The sequence below is a fragment of the Platalea leucorodia genome (genome assembly GCF_965183815.1).
Source record: "Platalea leucorodia genome assembly, chromosome: 10".
NCBI lineage: Eukaryota > Metazoa > Chordata > Aves > Pelecaniformes > Threskiornithidae > Platalea > Platalea leucorodia.
In genome coordinates this window covers 20,701,782-20,727,628 of record NC_138832.1, presented here as the reverse complement: position 1 = coordinate 20,727,628, position 25,847 = coordinate 20,701,782, and the positions used below count along the sequence as shown (strand labels likewise).

Genomic DNA, 25,847 nt, shown 5'->3' with positions numbered 1-25,847 from the left:
TTAAATTTCCTTTGACATTTTATAGTTGTTTACCTCAGTTTATATTTTCTCCCTTCCTCACTTCTCCTTTATCAGTGTCCCTAGGAAGAGGAGTTAGCATGATACCCATGGTCTTCTCCAACATGTGGAACACATCCTTTTTTGGTTTCTCGAGTTGCTGTCTCATTTACATCTGGCTTAATTGTGTAGTAACGTACTCGCTGGGTAGACAGGAGAGGAATCCTTAAGCAAATCAGTTCTGCCCTGCAGGGAAGGGCTTGACTGGCTGAATTACTCTGATGGGTTGTTTTACCATGAAAGGGCAGTTTGCTTCCCTTCTCTTGCAAAGCCAAAGCCTCAGTGAAATGAGAAGGGCAGCCCAGAAAATCAGCCTGAACTAACAGCTGGAATACTAAATACAAGATCCTGTTGTGCACGTTGTGTGCTATATGTAAGTATGATGAAAGTGGAGATATTCTGTAGCAATAAGGTTGCTGGTTGATTTAATGTCTTGGATTCATTAGATACATCACAGTCCTCAAAGTCTTGTGTGATGGTCTTAAATTGTGGACTGTGGTGCTCCGTTCATTCTGCACACACATCCAACCAGGCTCAAAGAGAGGGTCCAGGAACCTTTTCCACAGGCTGTGCCGTTGCTGCTCTACAGAGCAGAAAGAAGTGCAGAAAAACACACTTTCATTTACAGGTTCCTCTGCAAATTTGGCTTTGAATTTCCAGGGCCCAGGATCAGGTCCCCACAGAGCTGTTGTGTGAAAGCAAAGCTAGAATAGGGGAACTGAGAAGGCAGCAGGAGATGACCTCTCAAAGCAACCCAGAAGTACTCTGCTGGGCGATAGGGAGGAATTAGACTTGGTCATAGCTCTGTTTCCACTGGGTGGGTAGAATTTGAAAAGGGTTTTATTTCTGTTATTTAAAAGTCTTGGATTCCCAGCCTTGTGTCCTCCAACCCCTTGTTATTCTTCACTGCTTGTTCCGGAGGTGTTCTGCCTCTTTCTTGCACCCCTTCAGCCTTGCCATTTGTATCTGCATTTCAGGATGTTACTTACTTCTGCTCGCTTCCAACTGATGGACAGTTATTTTATTTGCCCCCATGGGAAAAACTCCTTTTCACTGGGAATGCTGCTCAGGTAAAACTTGAAAGGTCATAAGGAATCTGTTGCTGTAGATGGAAGCTGGGAAGGAAGTTTTCTCCATAGAAAGCCTGCCTGGTCTCTGGCTGCTTTTCTGTCTTCCCAGCGGCTCAGCAGCCCAGGCCTCCAGGCTCTTGGTTTCCCACGCTGCTGAAACCTGAGCTCCTGAGGCTTGCTGCAGAGTACGAAAGGTGTGCCCAGAATTCTTTTTCCAATGTTAAACACATCCATTTTATTTTGTCCTGAAAATACTAATTTTTCAGGATTTGTTTTTTCCTAACCTTTGTTCCATATGGAATGAAAAAAATGTCTGAAATGCGGTATTTCCAGTAGATAAAATTTTTGCCCTCCCTGTCTCCTCCCAGAGATGGCTTGTTTGAAAAATGCTTTGCAGGACCACCGCTGTATTTGTGGAGGACTTTAAGATAAATGTGCTTATAGATAAGCTGTGTTTAGTAACATATGGTTATCATCATCAGTGTGAAAGGAGGACTCATCAAAGTCACTTTTCTGTCTACAACTGTGGCTAGAAAAGGGAATTACTTTAATAAATCCATGTTTAGTTGTGTAAGCCTGCTTGCATGGTGATATAGTCAATCTCAAATGCATACTCTTGTTTTTTTAAACATAATTTACTTTTCCTGGTTTTCCACCTGTTGCTTACTCTTTGTATTTCTGATATTTTTATAGTATTGGAAAATTCTTAATTGCCAACTGATTTATCCTCTGTTAGGGACTAAATGGGAAGCCTTTGGACTTCAAAGGGCATTTAGACTGCATTTGCTGCTTGGATGGGCCTTTTATGAAACTTTTCTTTTGCAGAGTTGTAGGGCTACAAAAGAACAACATGTCTGGTTTTACTCTTTTATTATTCTTAACTTGTTTGCTAGGTTTAAGGTGCATGCAGGAGCATATACAATTTTAAGGATGTACTATATGCATCATTCATTGTTTTTCATTTTAGCATAAAGGAACCGATTTTTCACTGACATTTACGATAGCGCAGTACGTTTGTAGATGGTACAGCTGACCTGGTGGCATCTTACGTTTCTGATAAATGTAAATGACCAATCAAGTTTGCAAAGTAGTTAGCAGCCAAGAGTTGACAGTTGTACGTTCCTGGGAGAAAAACATAATCTAACTTGGTAAGTCCACTCCCAGAAAATAGAAATAGCATACTAGAAATAGCATAGAGGATAGAGGAGTGGCTCCCAAGATGTTTACTTTAAAAAAAAACCAATTTTTCTTAATTATGCTTACTACTATGGCGCCCAAAGGTTAGTTAACAACAAGGACCCGTTGTGCCGTGTCCAAAACAAACATAAGAGTGGCAGACATGTTTTTCCCCCAAAGGAGAGTAATTTCTCAACAATGCTACTCTTTGAAGTATTTTGTGGGTGGAGCACAAAGTGCTTCCCTAGTTTCTTTTACGATTTTATTAACCAAGAACGCGCAGTGTACTTGATACTTTCCAGAGTCGATGTAGTAAGTCTTTACTAGAAGCCTTGGTGAACGTGACACAGTGGGATGCCTCACTGTGCTGTTTGCGGTGGGTTTAGTCTACTTTTGCTTCGGTCAATAACAAAATCTGCAGGGATATTAGTGAGGAGGTATCCAGGTACAAGCCAGCTCATATTTGCAGGATCACAGAGTACAAGGTGAATAGAGATGAAATGACTGAATGGGGAAAGAAAGCAAATGAGTGATGCTATAGAGACAGAGGTAAAAGAGTTAATCATGTTGGTACTACAACAAGTAGTCTTCTGACAGTTCCAGGAGATGGCTGCATATGTTTTTATTTTGATAGACTATAATTATATAGACTTTCAGCTGTTAGGACGTTTTGGTCCTTTTGGAACTTGTCATGTAGATCTTCTATTTAAAAAAATAGGATGAAAGGTTAAGTGAGAGAAAATGAGTTGGCCGAGTGGTTTATCTGTCCCCTCCCAAAAAGAAGAACGAGTGACCTTGATCTAGATATTGTAAATGAACTGGAAAAGCTGGGTAAACTTTATGCCTGTGGGCCATAATACTTTGCTAATGAAACCATTTCTGCACATGGGCGTGGTTCTTAGTTGGTTCCACCCTGTCTGCAGCTGACGTGTGCCATCCTATTTTAGAAATTTAATCCGGGGTAGGTATATTAGTAACCTGAACAGACAAATGCCACAGCCGTAACCATTAATTTGGGATATAGGTGAAGCTAATTGGTTTTGTATAAAATGGAAATGCCCAACCTATCTGTGTATAATTTCCATTATTTTTGACAGACTCCCAGCAGCAATGGTTTCTTGCTACAGGAACTTTTTAAAAAAGTAAACCCAATTCTTAATCGCTCATTTTGATTTTTCAAAACCGTAGTCCTCTGGTAATTAAGGATGGGACATCAGAGTTTCTTAATTGGCGTCTATTGGTAATGTGACAAGGAATTTGAGTGCAAGGCATTGTGTGAGACTATTTAGTGCAGGTTTGGAATCCCTACTGCAGTTATTAACAGGAGTGCCTGCATTCCCTCCCCAAAATATGGATTTTTGTATAATAAGAATTATTTGTCAAAATAATGTGTTTGGTGAAGTAGTCCTAGCCATTTCTATCATGTACCATGTCATGGGGAGGGATACAGGAGGTTTTCTGTGTAAGTATTCTGGAAATACTAGCGGCATCAAAATGGCTATGGCTAAATCAGGATTATTTTTGTCACTTTGCTGTGGAGAAAAGTAGCTGTCTAGGTATTTTCAATGTCTATGGAAACGTGCATACTTGTGTATTCAGTGCTGAGGGCAACCTTCTCCTAATCCTGAGAAGGAAGGAATCTGGAATATTCCAAACCGCTTATTTTGTCCTTTGGGCTAATCACAAAACACGTGTGCCACATTCCAGCTAAAAGCTACATGGCATATTTATTTAAAATAAAAGCATGAGATAAAAGAGTGAGTTTCACACACTTCCCTCCCTGTGTTCTGGAGTAACACTGCTTCTGCTACGCTAGTAAAGATTTTCATCTTTCTCAAGTTGATTATTCCTGAAGAGGGAATAGTGCGATTTGTTTTTTCTTTCCATGTCGTGTTCAGAGCCATCCCTACCAGGGAAGGGCAGGCAGTTGTAGTGCTTTGGTCAGAGGGCAACCTTCGTGGGAGCTGAGGCAAATCAAAGAGGCTCTCATCTTTTGTGCAAGAAGAGAGGTAACGCGTACTCTTATTTTTTTTGCAGGATTGCTCTGTGCTCAGGTAGGTATCCTGAGGGCTGTTTCTGAGGCCTTCACTGAGAAAAGCCAACATGTGCCTAAGTTGATTTCTGTTTAGCAGGGCATTCAGCTATGTTCTTTGGTCTCATTGAAGTCATCAGAATTAAGTGCATTGTGGAATTGAGTCTTTCAATGTTTTTTCACTGAAGGTGTGTTTAACAGTGTATAGCAATGTGCAGCCTTGCTTTTGGGAAGGTCATGTTTTTATTAGGGAAATAAAGTGATAGTTAATAAAGAGATTCAGAATATTGCTGATAGGCGTACTGTACATGCACGAAGTTGAAACAAAGCAGAACTAGAGGAATTTTGGCTGTTGCTTTTGCCACTAGTTGATTTACTTTGTTTAGGAGAGAATTTAATAGAAGAAACTGGCATGAAAATAATTGAACCCAACAGTATTCTTTTGCACAGGATTGGTGATGTCCTCAAGAAGGGATGGTTACACAAGTTGTACTTCTTTGACAATACCTTGAGAGATGCAAACGAATAGCAAAGGAAAAGGAACCTGACTAGAATCGGTGCAAGTGTTGTTTATTCAAGTGCAACGATGGTTAAGTGGCTGTAGCTCCCATTTTACAATTTCCATCTCTGTTTTAGACAGTGTTTTGATGCTGGCTGAGTCAGCTGAGCCTGCAGACCAAATTGTCTGAGTGCAGAAATGGCTCAAATGCCACTTCTGTTAAGAGGCTCCGCTCGTGGTTATAGCTATGCATTTCCTTGTGCTCATCCCACTCTGTCTCCTCAGGAGACAGATCAAGCGTCCTTATACCAGCTGTCTCCCACACATAAGGCTATATTGACCCCTAGTGTAACTCCATCGGAGTAAGTAGTTACATCAGAGATTTTTTTTTTTCATCTGACTTAAATCCAAAAGATACAGAGAGAGATTAGTAGTTAGCTTTGGAGTGGAAGGTCAGATGCAGCTCCCTCCCTCACTTCTTAATCCATCAGCATTTTGCCAAGAGCATCACTAAAAGTGCAGCCAGTTTCTGCCAATGTTTTCCTTGGGTTTTACTATTTGATTGTCAGCTCTGGACTTTCATTTCAAAAAAACATTGTTTAACAGATGGCTTTGGGGAACGACGCATTTGAAAATAAGATGCAAATAATAAATTTCTGCCGTATTTTCAAAGTTGGTGGTCTGTGTTGTCTATAAAATTGGAGGATGAATCACAACGGACATGTTCCAGTTTACCTTCTGGGACATGTTTTGCTGATAAGTACTATAAGCATTCCCTTGACTTTCGGTGAAGATTTTCCTTCTCTAGTATTTTTAATTGTTAGAACTGTTTACAAGATGAAGGAGCTGAGTCACTTTGAGGGCCGATGCTTGTCCACTGGCCCAGCTGTATCTGGAATGAATGCAAAGCTGTAGAAAGGTAATAAAATTATATATAAGCAGTCATTGTATTCACCTCAGTTATCTAAGCCTCTGGACAAACACTTTAGTTGAAATGGATGAAGTTATTTTCCTGATTTCTCTTGCAGTTGAATGAAAAGCTTTTGTATTCAAAACTAAAACCTTACTTTATACCATTTAGAAAAAATGTTTTTAATGAGTGGCTTCTTATGCAACAGAACTCTGTAGATGTTGAGCATAGAAAAGCAGGCTTGAAAATCTCAGTTGTTGTTGGAAAGCAAAGCCCTTACAAAATACACTGAATGCAAGATTTTCCCCCCTTTAAAGAAAGAAAACAGTTTGTTTGACAGGGGAATGGTTAGCTTCATAGGGAATTTGCAGAAGAGTCTTCTACAGGAATATAATAGTCTGGGATTTCTTTTTTGAAAGTGAAACATTAGATTGCTTGCAAATGCTTTACAGTTGTTGAAGTTTGTGCTCCCATTTTGGCAACCAGTTAGAAAAGTTGAGACAGTTTTAAAGATGGCTCTAACAGATCCATGTTAATCTGAGAGGGTGATATCTGTAATTGGACTTGAAAACTGGCTACAACACCGGAAACTTCATCTGTGCGGAGAGTAAAAACTAACGAGGCGTTTTGGGGAAAAAAAAAAAAATCATGTTTCATCTATTACACAGCTTTTTGCAAGGTGCTGTCAGAAGTAGAAGGGTAGCTGGAATCATGTTGTCCTTTCAGTCAATGAATGAATGCAGCTGTTCATGAAAATTTGTTTCCAAGCTATATGCATACCTTTAAAGTTGTGTAAAATCTTATGTGTATCACAGCGACATTTAAGGATAAAGTGAGAACCTGTCTAAAAGGAGGTTGTTTGATGAAAGAGTGCCTGTTGTCTGTTGTGAGTTATTTTGGGTTTTTAAGACTGACTTTTAGTTGATTTGCTTGTGGTGTTTGTAAAGGCTTGGGTTGGTTCATGGTGTTACATACCATATACAGACACTGCACAATATGTATTGATCGTAAGGCCCACCTCCTACAACTACATCATCGATACTTTTTATAATATCCAACTATCTGGTAGCATGGCTTTTAGTATCCTAAATATTAATCTGTTCAGCAACTTTAGTACAATAAATATCTGCACTAGTTGGCAATGTGTGTTGGATTTAGCCAGAGGGTTGTGGTAGAGAGTTGTGTGAGGCTTATAAAGCTGTTGGGCAGGTACAAACTTGGTAAATAGTTGTGCTAAATGGTATAAATAACACAGTTATCTCTGATTTTTTTGAATCCTTACTTTAGGTTCTGTAGCTTAGAGCTCTGTGTGGCTGCAGAACTAGGGCAATGGTATTTTTCTTCTTCCTTTGGCATATACCCAGCTTTGATAGAAAGTAATGCAAAGAAAGAAGATTCTTTACCAATATCCTTAGTGTTTTTCAGTGTTACGTGCTACAACAATATATGAATGTGGTCTTAAAATTCACTTTTATGTGAGTTTCATGTTGACTCTTTCTGTACAAATGGACCTGTTTTGGGGTGCATAAACACCACCAATGGCAGTTTCTTTTTAAAATAAAACAACAAACTGACCCTGCTTTTCTTTTTCCCTGAGGTGACACTGTGGGTTCTCTGCAAGCCCTTTTCCCTACAATAGGGTGCAATAATTCTACTGTTCCCTGTTGTTAGCGCTGCCACATTTGCATGATAATGGATCTCGTGGATATCCTTCTGCTGCCGATGGCATCTTGTGAGGTTAATGCGGAGGATTTCCCTCCCGCTCGACAGGGTGCAGGGAGGGAAAACCCCTTTCCCTGGGCACTTCAGCACTCCCACCCAGAGCACGGCCTCTGACAGAGGAGCAGATGCCTACCGGTAGTTGTTTCATGGCTGCATGTGGGTAGTGCCTACAGCCACATACACATTCCTTATGCCTGGCTAAATTTAATCTGTTAAGAAATACATTGTGAATTTCAACAAGCAGAAGAAACAAAAATAACAAAACAATAACTCTTACACAAATTTGTATTGTTATGTATTAAAGGTTATAAATGGTCTAATGGGATCTGGCTATGGAGTTGTTTCTTTAGAAGAACAAGGATCTCTGACAGGATCCTAAACATCAGCAGACTTTCTCAGAGTGGATAAAGTCTTGAAAGAAGTTAGGGTAGTGTACAGTGTTTTATAATACTTGTCATAATACTGAGTATTTTAAAATTGATTGATGCTTATCACTCAAATATAAAGTGGCTGGTCCAGTGCGCTGGCCACTCAGGTCGTTGCTGGAATAACTGTTAAAGCCTGAGCACTGCCAGGCCTTGCAGGCTGGGAGGACCAGGCTGAAGCATAGATGAGGCTGATCCTGGTGACTTTCCAGGCAGTAACAGAGACCTTGGCAGACGTGACAAAGGAAACATTCCTTCTGTGTAGCTGCAAAGATAAAGCTTTTGATTTTCTAAACTACATGGAGCTATTTGGAATTTTATTAGTCATGTTTTCGGACCAGGTAATCACCCGTTCCCTGCTTAGGAATTTTCTAACCTACTAACGTGTGTAATGAGGTCTGTGGCCATTTGTATGCCTCAAATATACTAAATAGTATACTTGGCAGCTGTCATAGGCAAATTTGTACTCTGGAAATCCTTTACTGGGAGAATGTTTCCGTTCACAGAAACTGATGACATTATTAGTATGAGGGAGAATTGCTTCAGTGAACAAAAAGTCTGCAAACTCTATCTCCAAATTCCATCCAAGATAAGAAATGCATGGTTCCTCAAAAAATGAGAGTCAGGCAACACTTCTATAGTTCAAAAGACATCATTTTTGCTGTGTGTGTAAAGTGGAAGAATTGACCTTTAACATTTACTTTGTTTTGTTTTAAATCTATTTTTCAATGCAACAGCACTCCTGTCTCACTGGCAAGAATGAAAGCAGGGAGTGGATATGGGACAGAATTTGCTTCAGTCAGAATTTGCCACTGGTTTCTCTAGGCCAGGATTTCCTCCAAGTTTTGTAACCTCATGTGTCACTTGATTTGAGGAGGGTTGGTTTCTATTAGTAACTATCATTTAGTTTCAGCTGCCAGTTAAGATGTTTGCCAGCTCTATGAAATGAATGAAAATATTTGAGGACATTGGTTAACCGAAGAAGTCAGTGAACCTTAAAATGAATTAGTATCTTAGCTACAAATTCAAGTTTAATAGCTCCATTTGAAAGACCTTTTGTGCAGTGAAAGATAAGCTTGTGGCTTTGTGTTGTGTCCTCGCTCATGTAAGCTGTAAATAAACTATCTGGTTTTAACTACATGTTCATTGACTGATAGACTATCCAGAAAAAAGTATCTACAGCTTTATGTAATCCTATCAACAAAACTGAAAAATATCAGAAGACGGAGCTGTTCAGAGCCAGATTCAAATCTGTTTAACATCGAATAACCAGTATGTGCCATTCCTACTGCTGTAGTGTTTGGAGGCCAATCATTTCTGTGGGACTGAAAGAAGGATAAGGTGGTGCTCAGGCCGAGAGAAGGGCCTAAAGTCTGGCTTTACATGTGGTTTATGAGCTAGTATTTAAACACTACAGATTCTTACTTTTGAATGTGTGTGATTTACGCTCTAATCCTGTTAGAGTCAATGAAAAATGCTTTTCCAGGCTTGTCACAATTTTACACCAGACTTTAATGTAGCAAATTGTGGGAGAAATTTGTAGGTGTAGAAAGCGGAGACCTTGAGGACAGTTTCCACCAATTTTTATTTCATGAGGTCAATTTTTTTTTTTTCCACCGCTTTGCTTTCTAGACACTTTTGGTGCTAATGGCTGGAACTGGGGCGGATGGGAAGGTGATGCGTTGGCATGAAATGCTTTAGCGACAAAGGAGAAGTGGCGATCACTGAGTCCTGTCTGATACTGTGGCTGGCCACTGTGTCCTCTCAATCTCCATTGAAAGGGATTACCAGTTCATCAAAATTGTTAAGTCTCTTGCCTTTATAACTGGAAGGATGTTGCCTGCTGCTTAAAAACTTGATTTCTCCTGCATATATTTATCAAAGCTTATACATACTTTCTCTTGTGCCAGCATTGTCCTTTTCTCTAACTAGTTAGTATAGGACAGCCCAGTGTTCCGTCCCTGACAGCCACCCATAGTGCTGGTTTATATGCTCTTACCACAGAGAGATCTTCCCGTTGACATACCTTCTCCGTTACAGGCAGTCAGAGATGTAAAATGCTCCTAAGCAGCAGGGTGGTATCCAGAACATTGTTTAAACAAAGTTTGTTCGCTGCTCTGGCATTTGCCTTTCTGATGAATGTATAGATGGCCATTGTGTCACCTCCAAGTCTTCATTTTGCTGGCCCAAATAAATCGTGCTCTGTAGCAAGAAGGCTCTTAAATCACACATTTATAATCCGAGGGATTTTCAAGCTCTGTGCCTGTGCAGAGTGCATCTTTCTTGAAAGTAAGTGACAAAAACTGCACTGTGTTTCAGCTAAAATTCTACTCATGCTTGTACCATGTCATTAATGTCTCTGTAGTCACTTTTTCTCTTGGATGGGTGTATAGCTATGGGGCAATATGATGATGTGGCCTGAAAAACATGAGTTCTTGGGGCATGTCAGGTGAGGCAGTTTGCTCAGAGGCTTGTATCACCCTTCTGTTTGGTAGTTACTCAGGACTTTCTCTTCATCTACTGCTTCCCATTCATTACCCACCCCCATTTGAAAAAAAAATAATAAATCCTATTATTAGTTCCTAGGCTTGACCTAGCTCTTAATACTATTAAAAAATCCTGAGCAGACAGGGCAAGTCAAGGTTTGGGGAACCTCACTAAGAAAAAGGTTGAAATGAATTCAGGTACTTGATATTTTTCATGGGAAAATGGTGTTTGCATTTTAGTTTTATCTGATATTTTGCTGACATGATTATTTTTATTCTCACCTGCTCAGTATTTCACTGCCAAGCAAATCCCAGCAACTGTTTTCATACAAACTAACTGGCATGACTGTCAGTTTATTTCTGCTCCGTGACACCTCGTGTTTGGAAGAATTACTGAATCCATTTGCTGCATCATGTTATCTTATCTTTGATGGTATCGTGCTGGCATTCTGAGTGCAGAGATTGCTGCGATTCCTGGTTTATCATTTTTTCAAGGATTTTTAGCCTTGACGAAGTTCTTTCATGTCAGTAAGGCAACTACGTATTAACGCATAGCAAAGTAGAATCTGCTGATTTTGGAGGGAGGAGTCGAACATGTGGGTAAGTATTTTCAGAATTGGGCTCTAAATTCTGTAATACAACAACTAAAAGAATAATAGACAAAGAAACGAATTTAGTTCCTAAAAGCCAGGAAGGCTAAAAAAGTAAGGTTAAGACAGCAGTGTTACGTAGCTCATGAAGTAAACAGAGATATTATGTTTCACTAGTTTTTTCACTGTGAAATTTTACAAGAGTGTCTGAATGTCTGGTACTTTAAATATAATTTCCTTATTAGCCATCAGCAGATAGTAAGATCATGAACTATATGAAAGATGTTTATTTGAAGATTCCAGAAGTTCTCATTATTGTCCATTTCCAGCTTTTGATTATGGAGTTTCTTGTTAGGATTTTGCTCTGGACTGGAGCAGTCCTTAACTGGAGTTGGGAAGTTACTGGAAATAAGTCTTGGGGAAAAATATGTCATCCCTGCCATATGTCTTTATGCAAGTCTGAGATTCTTTCACTTTCTGTTTTATCATCATCAACTTTTTTTCATCATCATCTTTTTTCCTCTTTTATCATGGCGTGCTCTTTTTTCAGTGTACTTTACATCCTCCAATTTTGCATGCTGGCATTCCTTAGAATCCATTCTTTTCTAGAAGTTTCCAATTTATTTTCCCATTACTGCCACTGCTACTTCAACTTCCTCACGTTAAAAGATGTTTTTAACCTTTCTGCTGTCCTTTCCCAAAACGTGCCCTCCTCACTTTCCTCTGCTGGCTGGGGGGTTCACCCTCGTAGCTGATTGAAATCATTGTCTTCAGCCAATAGATTTCAAATCTTCTGCAGTTGATCCTTTGATACAGAGCAGAAGTGTTGAGGCAAAACTGGGCCTGAGCTGTGCTTCTTGGAAACCTCCCGCTGAAGTCCTGTGTTAGTTGGTTTACTCCTGCCTCTGCTGCAGGTACAATTTCCTTTGGATTTGGAGGCAAGGCCTTCAAGATCATTTGCAGCTATTCTGTGGTCCTGTGTGTTGCTCTAGAGAAGCTGGAATGAACGTGAGCCTGGGACGCCTCTTATGGCATCACAGCTGTTAGGTTTCTTTGCTCTCTTTGGCTTCACTCCAGAACAAGCTGAAGTCAATGGAAAGATTTGAATGGCACTCCATCCGAATGAATCAACTGCGCGCAAATGCTCGGTGGAGGTACACCAGAAGTGGGACAGGAAAATTGTTCTTACACTGACTCTTGTTTTTGAATGTCTTTTAAAAATAGTTTCTCGCTCATATCAATACTTCTTCAATAAAGTGGTTTTTCCTAGATTGAAATGCTAGTGAATCTTATGTAAGCCCGAAATAACTCTATTAAAATCAGTATGCATGTTACTCAGTTTATATTACGGCTATTTAAATCTCAGAGAATCTATTTTTTTAACAGTGCTACTATTTTATGTTTATGTTTTCTGTTTTGAAAACCTTGGTCTACTTCTAGCCAAAGAAATTAAAATAGTTTAATTCATTTCTGTTATAATGGTGGCACTTAGCACTGTAACTAGTACTCTTATTTCTTTAATTCTTACTGTTTCTGAGGAGTGGTATTCATCAATCTGAAATATATCTCGGAGCAGTTGGAAAAATCTCTTCCCTGAATTCATACACAGAACAAGTACAAAGGGCCCATGCTTACATGTTCAGATTACAATCTATAAATGTTCGAATGACCTATGCATTCATACATTTGAGTGGAAAACTGTATTAAACCTTTTCAGAAGACAACACTGTGGTCTAGAATCTTATAGGCAGCCTTTAGATTTGTACTCATAAATATTATGCATATGGCTGTTTGCTCTTTAAGTAGCCTTGGAGTATCTGATGTCAGCTACTTCCCTTAAATAAAATACTTAGGACATGTAACACCTGGTTTGGAGCCAACTGGCTTCAGTTTACTTCCTTTCCAAATGCTTTCATTCACAAGTGAGCAAAATGACTCCTCACGCTGTGAAAAGCAACCTAGAAATACATTGTGAGCACAATTTTACACCAGACGGACATATTTTCAGTTTTTAATAAACCTCAGTGAGAGTCTGATCCAGCTCCCAATAACTTCAATGGAAAGTTTTCTTTTGACTTCAGTGGGATTTTGACTCGAACCATATTTGCTAACCACAGCACTGGGGGGAGCAGCACGAGCAGTGGGGATGGAAAGAATCATTGCTTTTTGTCCAGTCCTCTGCCACTGGGAAGGACCTGATTGCCACCAGAGACGGGGCATTTCTAACACGGTGAGCTTCAGTGCTCCGAGACAGCAACTGTCACACGGCAGTGACCTTAGAGGAGTGCAGACCTGCGATGAAATAAAGTTTCCTTGCCATTACTCACTCTTAGGAGGCAAGCAGAATGAATACAACCGTAGGACCCAAAGGCTCTTGCAAATGACTGTTGGAACAAAGAATAATCTGGAGAAAAAATTAATTGAAATTTGAAATCTTTGAAGAATTTAAGGTTGAATAAATGTCTGGGAAGGCATAATCTGATTCCCTGGAGGCATAAAGCTATCTGCTATGAGTGTAAATGTAAGGTGAAGCGTCAGGAATAGAGGTATACGTTAGCTAGCAATGAGTCCAAATTTCCACTGCAAAATATGCATATAATTATGGCAAAAAGTGTGTCTTAGTGCTCTTCACTCTTAAGTCATCTCAGAAGCAGATCCTAAAGTCTTAATGATACTTGTGGTCAGAAATGACCTCTCATCAGTGTGTCTGTTAAGACAGGGACCAGTTTTTATGTACTGAGTCCTTCCCAATGTACATTGCAGACTCAAGTTCATGCTGATCATTCCTTGTCTGAGCAGACAGTTTGGAGATGCTCTTACAGTCCATTATATAACCTCTAGATACAATTTTTCTGCTCTTTGTTTGTTTGTTTGTTTTTACCTTTACTGCGTTAAGCTTCCTTTCATTTCCCGCTGCCTAGGGTCAGAAATGCCTGCATTCTGTTTCCCATTATGGTGCCTCTCTTGCGACATATCACTCTTTCTCTGTTCTGCTCAAGTATTGTGTTAGATCCTACCATAGGATGTTAATGAGTAATCCAAAAGCCCCCTATTTAATGCGATCTCATCTGAACAAAGTTGCCAAAAAGTCTGCAAAAGTACTGTTTGCCTTTTTTTTTTTTTTTTTTTTTTTTTTTTTTTTTTAATACTTGATGCCTCTTAGAATTGCTTGAAGGTTGTTATGACTATTTTGCAGCAAGAGATAATGCTCCCTTCAGGCTAGGGAAGTACGGGAGGTTGGATTTAAGGCTTTTTGTTAATATCTGCTCATTCTATGCTGCCTTAAAAAAAGGTGTTTAATTTAGCAAAATGGTGCGAACGTCAGGGTGTATAGAGGGTTTTTTATTTACCTTTAGCAGAAACCTTACCAAGTGATGTCAGACTAGTTACTTTCTTTGAGAAAGCTGATGCAAAGAAGTTCAAAAGTACATGAGAAACTTGCATGAATTGCCTTTCATTTTTCACGTTCCTCACCGACAGATGTCAGGAAATTTTAAAGGCTTTAAAAATATTTTCTGTGAATGCTTTTAGTAAGGAAATGTTCAGTTCCAGTCTGAACTTGTTTCAGCGCTTAGTTTGGTCACCTTGATATGAGGAGCTTGAATGTTTATTCCATTCAGACTTCCAAAACCTAGAGGCTGTACCTGAGCACACTTGACACTGAAAGACAATTTCCTTAGAGAGGAGTGTTCTTAGGGAGTGGCTAAATTACAATGCTAAATTGAGCTTTTTTCCAGGACTGTTGCGGAGTTGTCAGTAGTGTTGCAGGGCTTTTGTTAGCCCAGTATTTTAGGCCTGTTGAGTGTGGGAGGGAGTGGGTCAAACTCTCTAAACTAAACTCACGTAGTTGACTTTCAGGTACTGTCACAATCTGTATTAGCTGGGGATTAAGTTCATGATATGGGACTTCAGATTTACATAAGTATTGTAGTTATGCTTGAAATAACTAATGCTACTGCAGCAAATTCAGAATATATTTTCAATTAAATCCAAATCCATGGTGGTTTCCTACTGCCTTCCTTGCACATCTATTCCTAGTTAAAAATGCCACCTTCTCTCATCCAGGAGTTTCTCTGTTCTTGGGGCTCCGGGGGTACAGCTTCCTGCTCTTAGAACTGTGCAAGGATCACAAAGTTAAATTTGTCTTGGTAGCTCTCACTGATGTAGAGGTACTTGGGTATGCAGGATGGCTGAGGCTCAAGTTCTAATTATGGATTGTGTTCCTGGTCTAATAGTGTACTGAGTATCTCAAAACATCACCTAGTTTTATGGGTTTTGGTAGCCCTAGAAAGCACTCATCACCTTGCAGAATAGCATGAACTTGTGTAAGTTCACTTGTCCTCAAAGGATTTCTAAACCAACTTTTTTGGTCGCTTTAGTGATTCTGAAAATGACCCAATTATGGAGAAGTTACAATGTAACTCTATTTTGCCATTTATTTCCCAGCAAATTCACCTGACAAATGCAACATAGGTGAAAAGTGCTGAAACAAAGCATTTTAATTAAAGATCTTCAGCTAACAAGTAGTTATGACATTCAGTTTTCGTCTTTCTTTTTTTTTTCATAGGGTGGAAAGAAGTCTTACAGTGGGCCATGTGGGGGCCGCGATTGCAGCGCTGGATGCAAATGTTTTCCAGAGAAGGGTGCGCGGGTAAGTTTGTTTTCAGTAATACAACTAGTCCTTGTGTGTCTTATCAATCTTTTTATAAATAAATAAATAAAAGCCAAGTTAATATGTGTAACTCTCAATCTAATGACCTCATGAAACAAGAGAAATGATGAAGACCAGCTGCATTTCAAATGTCCCTGGCCAAGATTTCAAAAGCTGTTCTAAAGATTTACAAATTGCTAGCTTTGCAAAGAGTCTTCAATGAAATCTCATTTCTTTATGTGAACTGAGCCTTAGTTCAAAAAAGTCAGATGTTTTTTAAGTAGATTACACCAACTAAAAAGGAAAATCAAAGTAGCGTGTACGGATTTTGCCCAGTCCTTACTTTAATAGCTTGTATTTGTTTGTGGAAGTGTTTCTGGCTTTGGTATTTGTTTGTGAAGGCACAAAGCTCTGAATGAATCTAAGCATTTCCATTTGAGAAAGTCTTTTGTTTGGCTAAAGCCCCTCTCTCTGAAGTCTGCATTTGAAGCAACCAAATGTTTAAGCAAGTTTTCTGTAAATATCTTTTATTTCTTTTGATTGTATGAAAGGGTTATAACTTTTATCGTAATGCAGCTGGTTATTTCCTGTCTTAGGGTAATGCAGAGCTGTTGACTTCACTCTGCCTTCAATTGCAATGTTAATTTTTGTCCAGACACCATCTACTTAATATTTTCTCTTAAGGTCTCTGAAGTATTTTAGCACGTATCAAAACGAATCTTACAGATTTTGCTTATGGAGATGAAAGGAGGAAAGAGCTGCATTGTAGGTACTTGAAGAATTGACTTGGAAGGGCTTAAGGAGAAGGGAAATAATACTAGTTGTCTTGTTTGATAAAGCAGTTATTCTTGCTGAAATCATATTGAAAAGTCCTCTGAGGGAAAACAAAAGAAATTAAGTCATATTTAAACACTAGCAATCCTGATTTTTTTTTTTCCTATGTATTTCAGAGACACAGTATGGGTAAATTCAAGGCATCACTTTCTAGGACTGAACTTAGGAAAACGTTGCTATTTAGAAATGATTGTCAGCATGGGCTTAAATGTTTCCCTAATTGCAGACAGACTTGAGCATGAATTCTTAATTGATAACTGGTGATGTGTCTGCTCTGGAAGTATAAAAATTCTTTCAAATCATCATGGGGCAGGGTGAAAACATGTCTAAACAGATAAGTGGAAGAACTTTGCAAGGAAGTTCTCAACATAACCTAGAATACGAGCTAAAGCCAATTGCTCAACACCTTCTGTGATTAGATACAGTAAGGGACAGACCTAGTTTGGTTCTGGAACCTAATATCCTGTAAATGCTTTGACCTTCAGATAGCAATAAGCATCATTCTTCTGTCTCTTTACATTCCTGGGGTTCAACTTGATTGTTTGAACTGGCCACAACACTGTTGACCTTGCAGTTTGAGCTCTTGGCATCTCTTTTGTTAAGATGTCACAAAGATTTTAGACTGTTTTCATTGCTGACCTGAGAACTCATTTGGCTTTTAGCTTGTTTCTTACATGACCTGTATCGGTAGGCATTTTCAGTCCTTTAAATGCGTGTTCCATCCTACTGAGACCTGACCGTGGAGTAAACTGTCTGCTAGGACTGGTAATCTTTCCCTTTTACAACACTACTTCCATCAAGCCATACTGAGCCCTGCTGACACCTTCTTGGACATCTGCAGGCAGCTACTGGAGTCCTGCCATGCCAGAGGATAAGGAGGTGACTGGCTAAACTGGGAAAAGGGTTGGTGTGATTATGTACCCTACAGCACAGCTTGTTTCTTGGAGGAGACTGTACAGCCTGAGGCTAATTCCTTGGCTTCCTGCCTAGCTTCTCCTCCATTGCTGCAAAACCTTTAAGCTCACAACAGGCAAATGGGAGATGGGATTTTGCCAATGCCCCGAATCCATGTTTTGTTTAAAAAAAAGTTTCAGCTGTCAATTTTGCACAATTAACCAGATCAGAATAAAGCTAAGCTTTCTTTTTAAAAGAAAGAAATATTGAAAAGGCACAAGAAAAATGACAATAAGCTGACAGCTCAATGAAAATAATATAGGCAGTGTCCTTAAATGTCCTCCTCCCTGGGTGTGCTTCTGATCAGCTCAAGCTGTGATGAACTTGTTTCTGACCAGATACTTTAAAAAATTTATTTAAGCAATAAAAATGTCAAAAGTGCCTAAGACTCACTGCCTGATTAGTGAAAGATATTTCTAGAAATGGGATGTAGGCATGTAGACCCCCCATGTTCCTATGTTCTTGTTTCTGCTATAGACTGTTGCATGTGCAAGATATTAAAAACAAAAAAAAAAAAGAAAAGAAAAAAAAAGAGAACAAGTATAACCTCCTTATCTTTAAGATGGAGCTTGGTAGAAGACTAATCTCTGTAAAGTGAGTCAGCTCTTTGTGGAGTAGATTGGGATTCTTTTTAGAAGGAAGGGTGGCACAGTGTTTTTCTAGCAGCCACTTAGAGGGGGAGTTCTAGCAGAGTGGTAAGGCACATCTACAAGAGCAAAATTTCATTTCTATTAGTTGTCCTAATGGCTTGCATTAACTTTGAAAAACCAGAATGCTAGCTGGTACCCATTTAAGGCTGTTCAGTGAAGTTTAACATGGTCTAATTTACTGTGAAGCCTGCACAAGAAGAAACCTGTTATGGAAGCATCCTTCATCTTAGCCAGTGATTCAGAATTGGTCCTTGTATCTAATGATAAGTTAATGAAAAGCCTGGCTCTATGTAATTCAGTGGCAAAACTCCTGGGCCTCGTTGCAGTCATTCTCCCCTCTTTATCCGTTCTTATCTTGTAAAGATTCATGGGAAACAGTCCAGCGATTTGTGCAGAAGTCCAGTTCTTAGTGCGGAGGTGTTACCTTCACTGAAAGGTCCCAGCTAGGACCTTTTCTGGAGGTTTTCTCAGAGGTGAAATGAAAAGATTAAACTGAGTTTGTGGCTCTTACTGCTTAAGTGCACAAGAAGATATCTAGTTAAGCTTACATGTCACGTGACAGTTTAAGAGTAAATGTAATAGCAGGAGAAGCCCAACAAACTGATTTTGGCCAGTTATAAATCTAGGAATTCTGGATATGGTTGTTCGATTCCCCTAAACTGCATTGTTAGAACTTATACTGACTTTAATAAGAAATCTAACATAATGCTGTGCAAAGAATACGCCAGGTAGCATCACAGAGAATATGACAACCCCTACCTACAGCTGGAGTCTCTAGATGAATGTGTGGGACTTCTAAATCTCTGTCCCCCTACTCCTGTTCTTCTGGCCAGCTGAGATACCAGCTATCAAACTAGTACAACAAGGCAATTTTAAAAGGAAGTCTGCTGTGATAGTGGAGGTACCCAAATGTACCCTGGTGCATGCAATTTTTTTAGGAAGGGAGACAGTCTGAAAACAAACTTACACTTATTGAACCCAGGTCTGCATAAAAGTCTTACATACAGTCCTCTTTCAGAACAACAACTGACGGGTAGAAAAAGCGCTTTGTATTAAACTATGAAGTGCAAGAGGGAAGGTGGAAAAAGCAACTGTATTAAATTATAATGTAAGTGAGGAAGTGAATGTACATTCTGATTCTAGTCTCTATCTAGTGAAAGGCTGGATTTCTAATATGTATAGTTCCAGTGCAGGTAAGCAATCTACAGCTAGAACATTTTTGGGACTGTCAGAAGAAATATTCTGTTTAAAAAATTGTTTTTCATTCCCCTTTCTCACTGTTTGATCCACAGTTTATGGGCAGGAATAATGCCCTTTGAAAATTTCATGCTGTATTAATGGCTGTCTTGCTAAGAAACGCACTGCGATAAGTCAGCAGTAACCAGGAGGGCATTTTCCCTATTTGCAGAGTTTCAAGAAGCATTAAATAGTAGATGTCCTGCACCATTTCATCTCTGCTGCTCATTTTGCATTTGTTTATGATAGTGTTGGCTTTTTTGTTTTTATATACTGTCATCTACTTTCAAACACGCACAAAGATAAACTAGCAGACACAGTCCTTGTTGCATGTATACTTTCTCCTAATGCCTGTTCACTTGTCTTGGAATTTATAACAATATTAGGGTTTGTTTTAAACGTTGCTCAACATGTGCTGGAGCTCTTCAGCTGATATTAATCGTTCATTTTTTCATTCTGTCTAAGTCCTGTCCTCACCACCTCCACCAAAAAAGGAATTTGAAGGGAAAAAAAACTTAGAAATTGTTTCCAAGGCTTCACAAATTACTTGGCAGAGACTGTGTCCCAGGCAGCTTTTACAGCTTAGAATTGCTGTAAATTGGGAGAATTTGATATTACCAATTATATTTCATTTTTTCCTGTGATATGTGATCATGTCAAATAATGTATGTGTTTCTTGTGCATGATGTGTTCTTTAAAGCCCATTAAAATATGATATGATCAATTAGAAAACCGTTAATGGCATTATAGAACCTCTTTCCTGTCTCAGAAAAAAATCCACACAGAGGCTATTTCTAGCAACTGGAGTGATTGGAAAGGAGTGTATCTGTAGAATAAGGCAGTTGTTTCTGAGGACATGGTGGACAGTTTACACTAAATCGAGTCTGGTGCCATGAAGTGAAGGACCACTGGAGTACATCAGGTATGCCACGGAGCTCGTCTCCTGACCTAGCCTCACTCGAAAGAAATCCTACTTAGGTACTCCAAGACTACACTGCAATGTGAAGCAAAGCACAGCAAGTAGGAGAGATTGAGTAAGATTGAGAGATTTTGCTCAAAAATGCAGTCGCTATCTGCATTAAAGGCTAGTGTACCCAGAGATACATGAGATTCCACAGGTTTTCTCTGAAGTTAAAATGTTGATAGTAAATGTAGTGTAAATTATCTGTGGGCAATCAAAGAGTTTTTGATAGAATTACTGCAGATCAAACAAGCTAGAAAAGATAGACAGATCCCCGACATCCATGCACTGAACAGCGTAACCTGAGGTCAGAACTTTAGATGATTTAATCTAATTGTTATCTAGCATAAACTAATGTCGCATTGGCAAAAGATCTTAGATTAACTTTTGTCTGGAACTAATCCCCTCAACTTAATACTGGATGTACAAAGTGCCTCTCTTGTGATAATTAGTTGAAGATTGGTTGACATTTCTTTGCTATGAAATTGTAATAATTACAACTTGTATTTTTTAATAATGTTTGCTGAATTCTGCTTTGGCAGGTTCAACACTCTAATTGGAACAGTTTAGGGATTTCCTGATGAAACACAATTTCTTTGGAAGTGTTGACTCAACAAAATGGATTTTTTTTGCAGAAGTGTTTTACACAAACATATTTGCTGGAGACAAAATTCTGTTAAGCTGTTGGTTCAAACTTTTCTCTCTTTCTATGTGGCTTCCTACTACCTGGCTTGACAAGCACGGTAGGACATAGTGATGCCATTTCAATATCTGTGGCCTGCAGGCCAGCCCACCATACCAATTTAAATAGAACCAGACTATGAAATGTTGACATTTCCTTCAAACTGACAGTGCCAAGATATGACCCGTTCTAAATGTTGTCTTAGCGTACTAACCGTGGATGATCAGCCTGGTAGAGGCAATACTGGGATCACTATATAGTTGTTTTTATAAAGATCTTTTCACATCCAAGAGAAGGAGGGATTATTGCATTATAGTAGTTCTTGTGAAATGTTGGCTGTTTGACAGTGGTCGTAATTGCTGGTTCATGTAATACGTTTAAGCTTGGTCAAGCAAGAGAGTACACAGTAGCAAATACCACTAAATTCATATACAGGAACATGGAATCAGTTCTCTAGTTAGTGTGAGCTCAGAAAAGGAGGTTAGATAATTCAGGTGGGAATGAAATGTTGCTTAATTCGAGAGCGAGTTCTTCATCATCCAGTTTAAAACAATCTGTGAAGCCGTGCTTCCTGGCTTTCTCTCCTTGTTACCTACACCCAAAGATTTCTCTCCAGGATCCTTCCTCTTAGAATAAGTACAGCTGATGATTTTTTTCCTGTTGCAAAAGAACCCAGAAGTTTGGACTAGACTACATGTATGTTTTGCCATAATTTCTGATTTCACTTCCAGGCTTCTCCAACTGTTATTGTAGGTTCTTCCTTTCCACTTGCATTGTAGGCAACCTGCAGTCCAACTACTGTGCTCCGGTCCCTCAAAATACTTTGTTGAAATCTTGTATCCAAACCTCAGGGGCTCAGATCTGGTAGACAGGTTAGGCCTCAGTACTTTCCCCTCCTTTGGCTTTCACAATTCCTCTCATCTATTTTTCTGTTTATTCATTCACTGTCTCAATACAGTGAGTTGTTTTCCTTTTCTCTTCCTCTGCCATCAGCTGTACGTCCCACCAGACCTGTACAAATGTCCTTACAAATGTCTGTCACCTTAGGTGCATCAGTGCCAGAAGCCTATGTCCTGTGTTTCACTAAGTTCTCCTTTTCCTCCTGTTCCCTTTGCTGTTGTCACCACCAGCATCTTTTCAGTCAATCGGCTGTCTTAGATGCCATCCTTGACTTGTCTCTTCCTGCCAGGTTATAACCAATTTCTGACATTCTCTGCAATATCTCTAACTCCGTTTCCTTCCTGTCTACACGTCAACAATTCACACCGCTTTCTTCTGGCTACAGCAGAAGAAGCTATAGTCTCCTTTCTGGCTGGTGTCTGACAATACTGCTTATAAGCTATTGTCCTGACCTGCTATTCTGTGTTTCATCTCTTTGTGTCTTTTTACTGTCTTTTAGTCATAGCTGAAGATGAAAGATCTTGGACTTTTGCATATGTCTACCTCATGTAAGAGACTTCATCGGCCCATCCAATTTCTCTCCTTTCCTCATCCTTCTTTCCGTACCAGCCGATTGTGTGATATCTTAGGTTGAACTCTAAGGTGGGCTGACTGCAGCGTAACCGAATGTGCACAGCAGCTTAGGAAGGCAGGCGGGCTGCTGTCTACCAAGGCTTCCGAGCACTAGCAACCAGCCAGCAACCAGACCCTTCTCCTCCAAATGTGAATGTAAGAGCTGTACTTTGTTTTAAATTATTTTGATGTGTTGCAATTTTGACAGTATTGCAGTACTTTCACCCTTAGTAAATACTGGTCATGGAATATATGTAAATGATGTCTAATTCTTGTTCAAATCCCCTTCTGGTTAAACAAATAAAATGCCATCATTTGATTCGGGAAGGGGATTATCTATAACATTGAAAAATGTTGACCATCTGTTCACTGTCGTTAAGAAGTTTTGGCAATATTTTGAGAGAAAATGAGGTAATAGTTAAGTCAAACAACTTACGTGCCAGCTGCTTTTTTAACAACTGCCAAGATTTTTTTTTTCCCCCGAAGTAATAAAACTAACTTTGCCAAATGCGGCATTAAGCAATTATTGTACATGTCCTCCTGACCCAACCGAAGTACATTGAGCCTAGCCCTCTAATGAGAACCACGCCATATACTAACTAAAACAGCATAAATAAAACAGATCGCATTGCATTTCAAGGTATCCCTTATGCAATGAGTATCGAGGCCAAACCTGTTCATAGGTACAGTCTTACATCATCTCTCATAATCTCGAGTACATTTGTGAAGAAATCTCGAGGGGCCAGGCACCCGTCTTATCTTTCTTACAGACATCGTGGAGTTCAGTAATGGTGAGTAACTGTATCTAAGCAGGCTAACCAAGGAGCTTCTGGTAGCAAATCATGTTTCCATGATTTGTTTTGCACTTTGGCCGAAAGGACGTGTGCACTAAATGAGGCTAAACATATTCTAGGAAACATATCCTGTTAAGAAGATTTCCACAACTTTGGAAACTAACCAGAAACTGGAGCATTGCTGTGTCACCAGGGTGGCTGAGGTGACTCTGTGACCTGAAACTGTTTCTAAATCTGCCTGCAAGGGCAGGGTATTTTGTAATTGCAGTGGGGGCCTGTGTTTACTCTTGAAATCAACCAGAACGAGGGTCCTCAAACTGCGCTCCATAGAGCACTTCCAGATGGCTTGGAAAAGCCCAGCAAAGAAATATCTGTCACTGTTCAAGTAATTGTGCTTCATGTGAGTTGTAACCCAGGATTTTAAAGTCTTTCCAGTGTTTTTGGAGCAAATGGAGCATTTAAAAAGCTCCTTGCTGCATCCTACAATGCTGTGAGTTGTCTTGGCTTGAGAAGAAGTTATGTAGTCTCGCTGTACCAAGTGAATGTCTTTTCTGTTTCTCCTTTCTAGCCTGAAAAAGGTCTCTGGTTTTATCAAATTGAGCTTCTCGAAAGTGAGCTGTTACTGGTATGGATTTAAGCTGAGACGACTACTGAAAGGCACGTGGTCAGCTGGTGGCAGAGTCAGATTGCTCTGCCGTGTACTGTCATATGTCCTCCTCATCGGAAGACATAGTAAACCATGGTTCTCTCTGTTCTCATGCTGGCATTGTGAGCTGAGGGTGCAGGCTTGTTGCCCTGGGAATAGATACTTTATATTTCTTGTTTATACAAGCTGCCACGGCTACCATTGGTAATCTGGGGGAGTAAAGTACTGTTCCCCCTGAAGCCAGTGCCATCACTCCCACTGATTTCACTTTATGTATGTAGACAGCTGGGAAGACAGAACCAGACTAGCCTTCTCCCTCCCTCCTTGGAGCCTTGCCACGACTGGCCTTCTGTTCTAGCTTTGTATCTGTGGCACTTTCTCCAAGACCAAAAATGACAAGTTGTGCTACAGATTTGATCCATATGGACAAACCAGAGAGTTCAACAACAGTTTCCTAGTAACTCCCCTGCTTCCTAAACGCTGGAGAGTAAAAACATCCCCATATCCAAATTTTTTCTTTATAAAAATTTTTAAGTCTTTCTTGGCTATAGAATGGAGTGTTTGACAAATCTGTGATGTTTTACTTGCCATGTTAACTCCTTAGAACAGGACTAACATCGACCCTTCAGTTCCTCTTGTTCATTCGTTTATTCACAGTAGGTGAAGAGTTGTAAATGTTCTTAAAATTGTTTTCTACCAGCCACTTCACCTTGCTGTCAGAAAGACAGCTAAGAGTTCCTGTAGGAAGAGAAACTTTCTGGTGTCCTGCCCAGGACAGGAAAAGCAAATGTTAATGTGAGTCTTTGGAACATATGAATGTCTAGTTGGGCTTTTGCCTATCAAAAGCTGTAGGATTTTGTCTGATGATTCCTGCAATGATGTCTCAGTTGAAAAGAGATGATTAATGCCCTCTTACATCTGAGAAATAGCACAAGACTTTGCCTTTCCTCTCCAATCAGTAACAGACAAGAAGGGGTAACTTATATCCTGCATTGAAATGACCCGATTGGCATTTTCTTCCATCACGTTCTATATCATTCGTGTGTGGGATTTGCCACCTAGACTGTGTCTTAGTAGCCTTTTTCTCCAGGTTAAGTTCTCTTTAATACCTCGTTTCCTTCATACCTCTCTCCTCTCACCCCATCTCAAAACTTGCCTGTCTTATAATTAAGTGTGATTGTTTCAGAATATTACTGGTATTAATTGTCTTTTTGAGCTTCTTAAAATAAGAAGAGGTGCCCTTTGCAGAAACAAGAGTCTTTTTTCAAGAGTTTCTGTTGGCAGTAAGTGAAAGGTGTGACAGAGCTTTTCAGTGTGATCTCTTGAGTAAGTCAGCATCTCGGAAACAGAAGGATCACAGAACCAGTCTATGAGCAAGGCCCGGTTCTAAGAGATTTGGCCCACAGTCAGGTTAGGAGCCAATTCATGAGCCAGGAAAACAGCCGACAGCAGGGATTACTACAAAGCAAACTTAATTAGGCAACAGATAGGCAGGAAGTACGCCAGTCATGGAGCCTGCAGCCAGCGAGAGCACACAATGAAGATGGTTAACCAGGCAAAACTCTGTTTGTAGTGGTAAAAGAGGCTGTAGTGCCAATTAGTTGAAAGTAAAGCCAAATGTGTGCGTCCCCCAGGCTAGCTATCAGTCCCTGTTTTCTGGGGAAAATGTGCAGTATTTTTGGTGTGAATTGCAGCTTTTCCTGATAGAAAATAATAGATTTCAGAAGATAGGAGAGCATCCTGATGTTACTCAGCTTTCCATGGTGAGTGAGGTTGAAAAGCTGTTCAGAGATAGTTTCCATGCTTCAGAAGAGAAAAGGACATGGGTATCTACAGCAAAAAAAGAGTAGGACCTGTGAAGTAACTGTGGGTTAATGCTTCTTTTTGACTCTGGTATATAATACCTCTTGTGCCTTTAATAGAAATAACCAGGCATTCTCCGAATTTGGAGAAGGGTGAT

General features: G+C 39.7%; 1 protein-coding gene across 1 annotated transcript in view; it reads left to right on the top strand.

Moving 5' to 3' along the window:
- The window catches only part of COL4A6 (collagen type IV alpha 6 chain), a gene marked incomplete at its 5' end in the record, with an annotated part of 136,116 nt that overhangs the window by 32,885 nt on the left and 77,384 nt on the right, over positions 1-25,847 (top strand). The window contains one exon of the mRNA XM_082322883.1: positions 15,535-15,618. Coding sequence (XP_082179009.1) covers positions 15,535-15,618 — 84 coding nt within the window. The remainder of the gene's footprint in view (positions 1-15,534; positions 15,619-25,847) is intronic.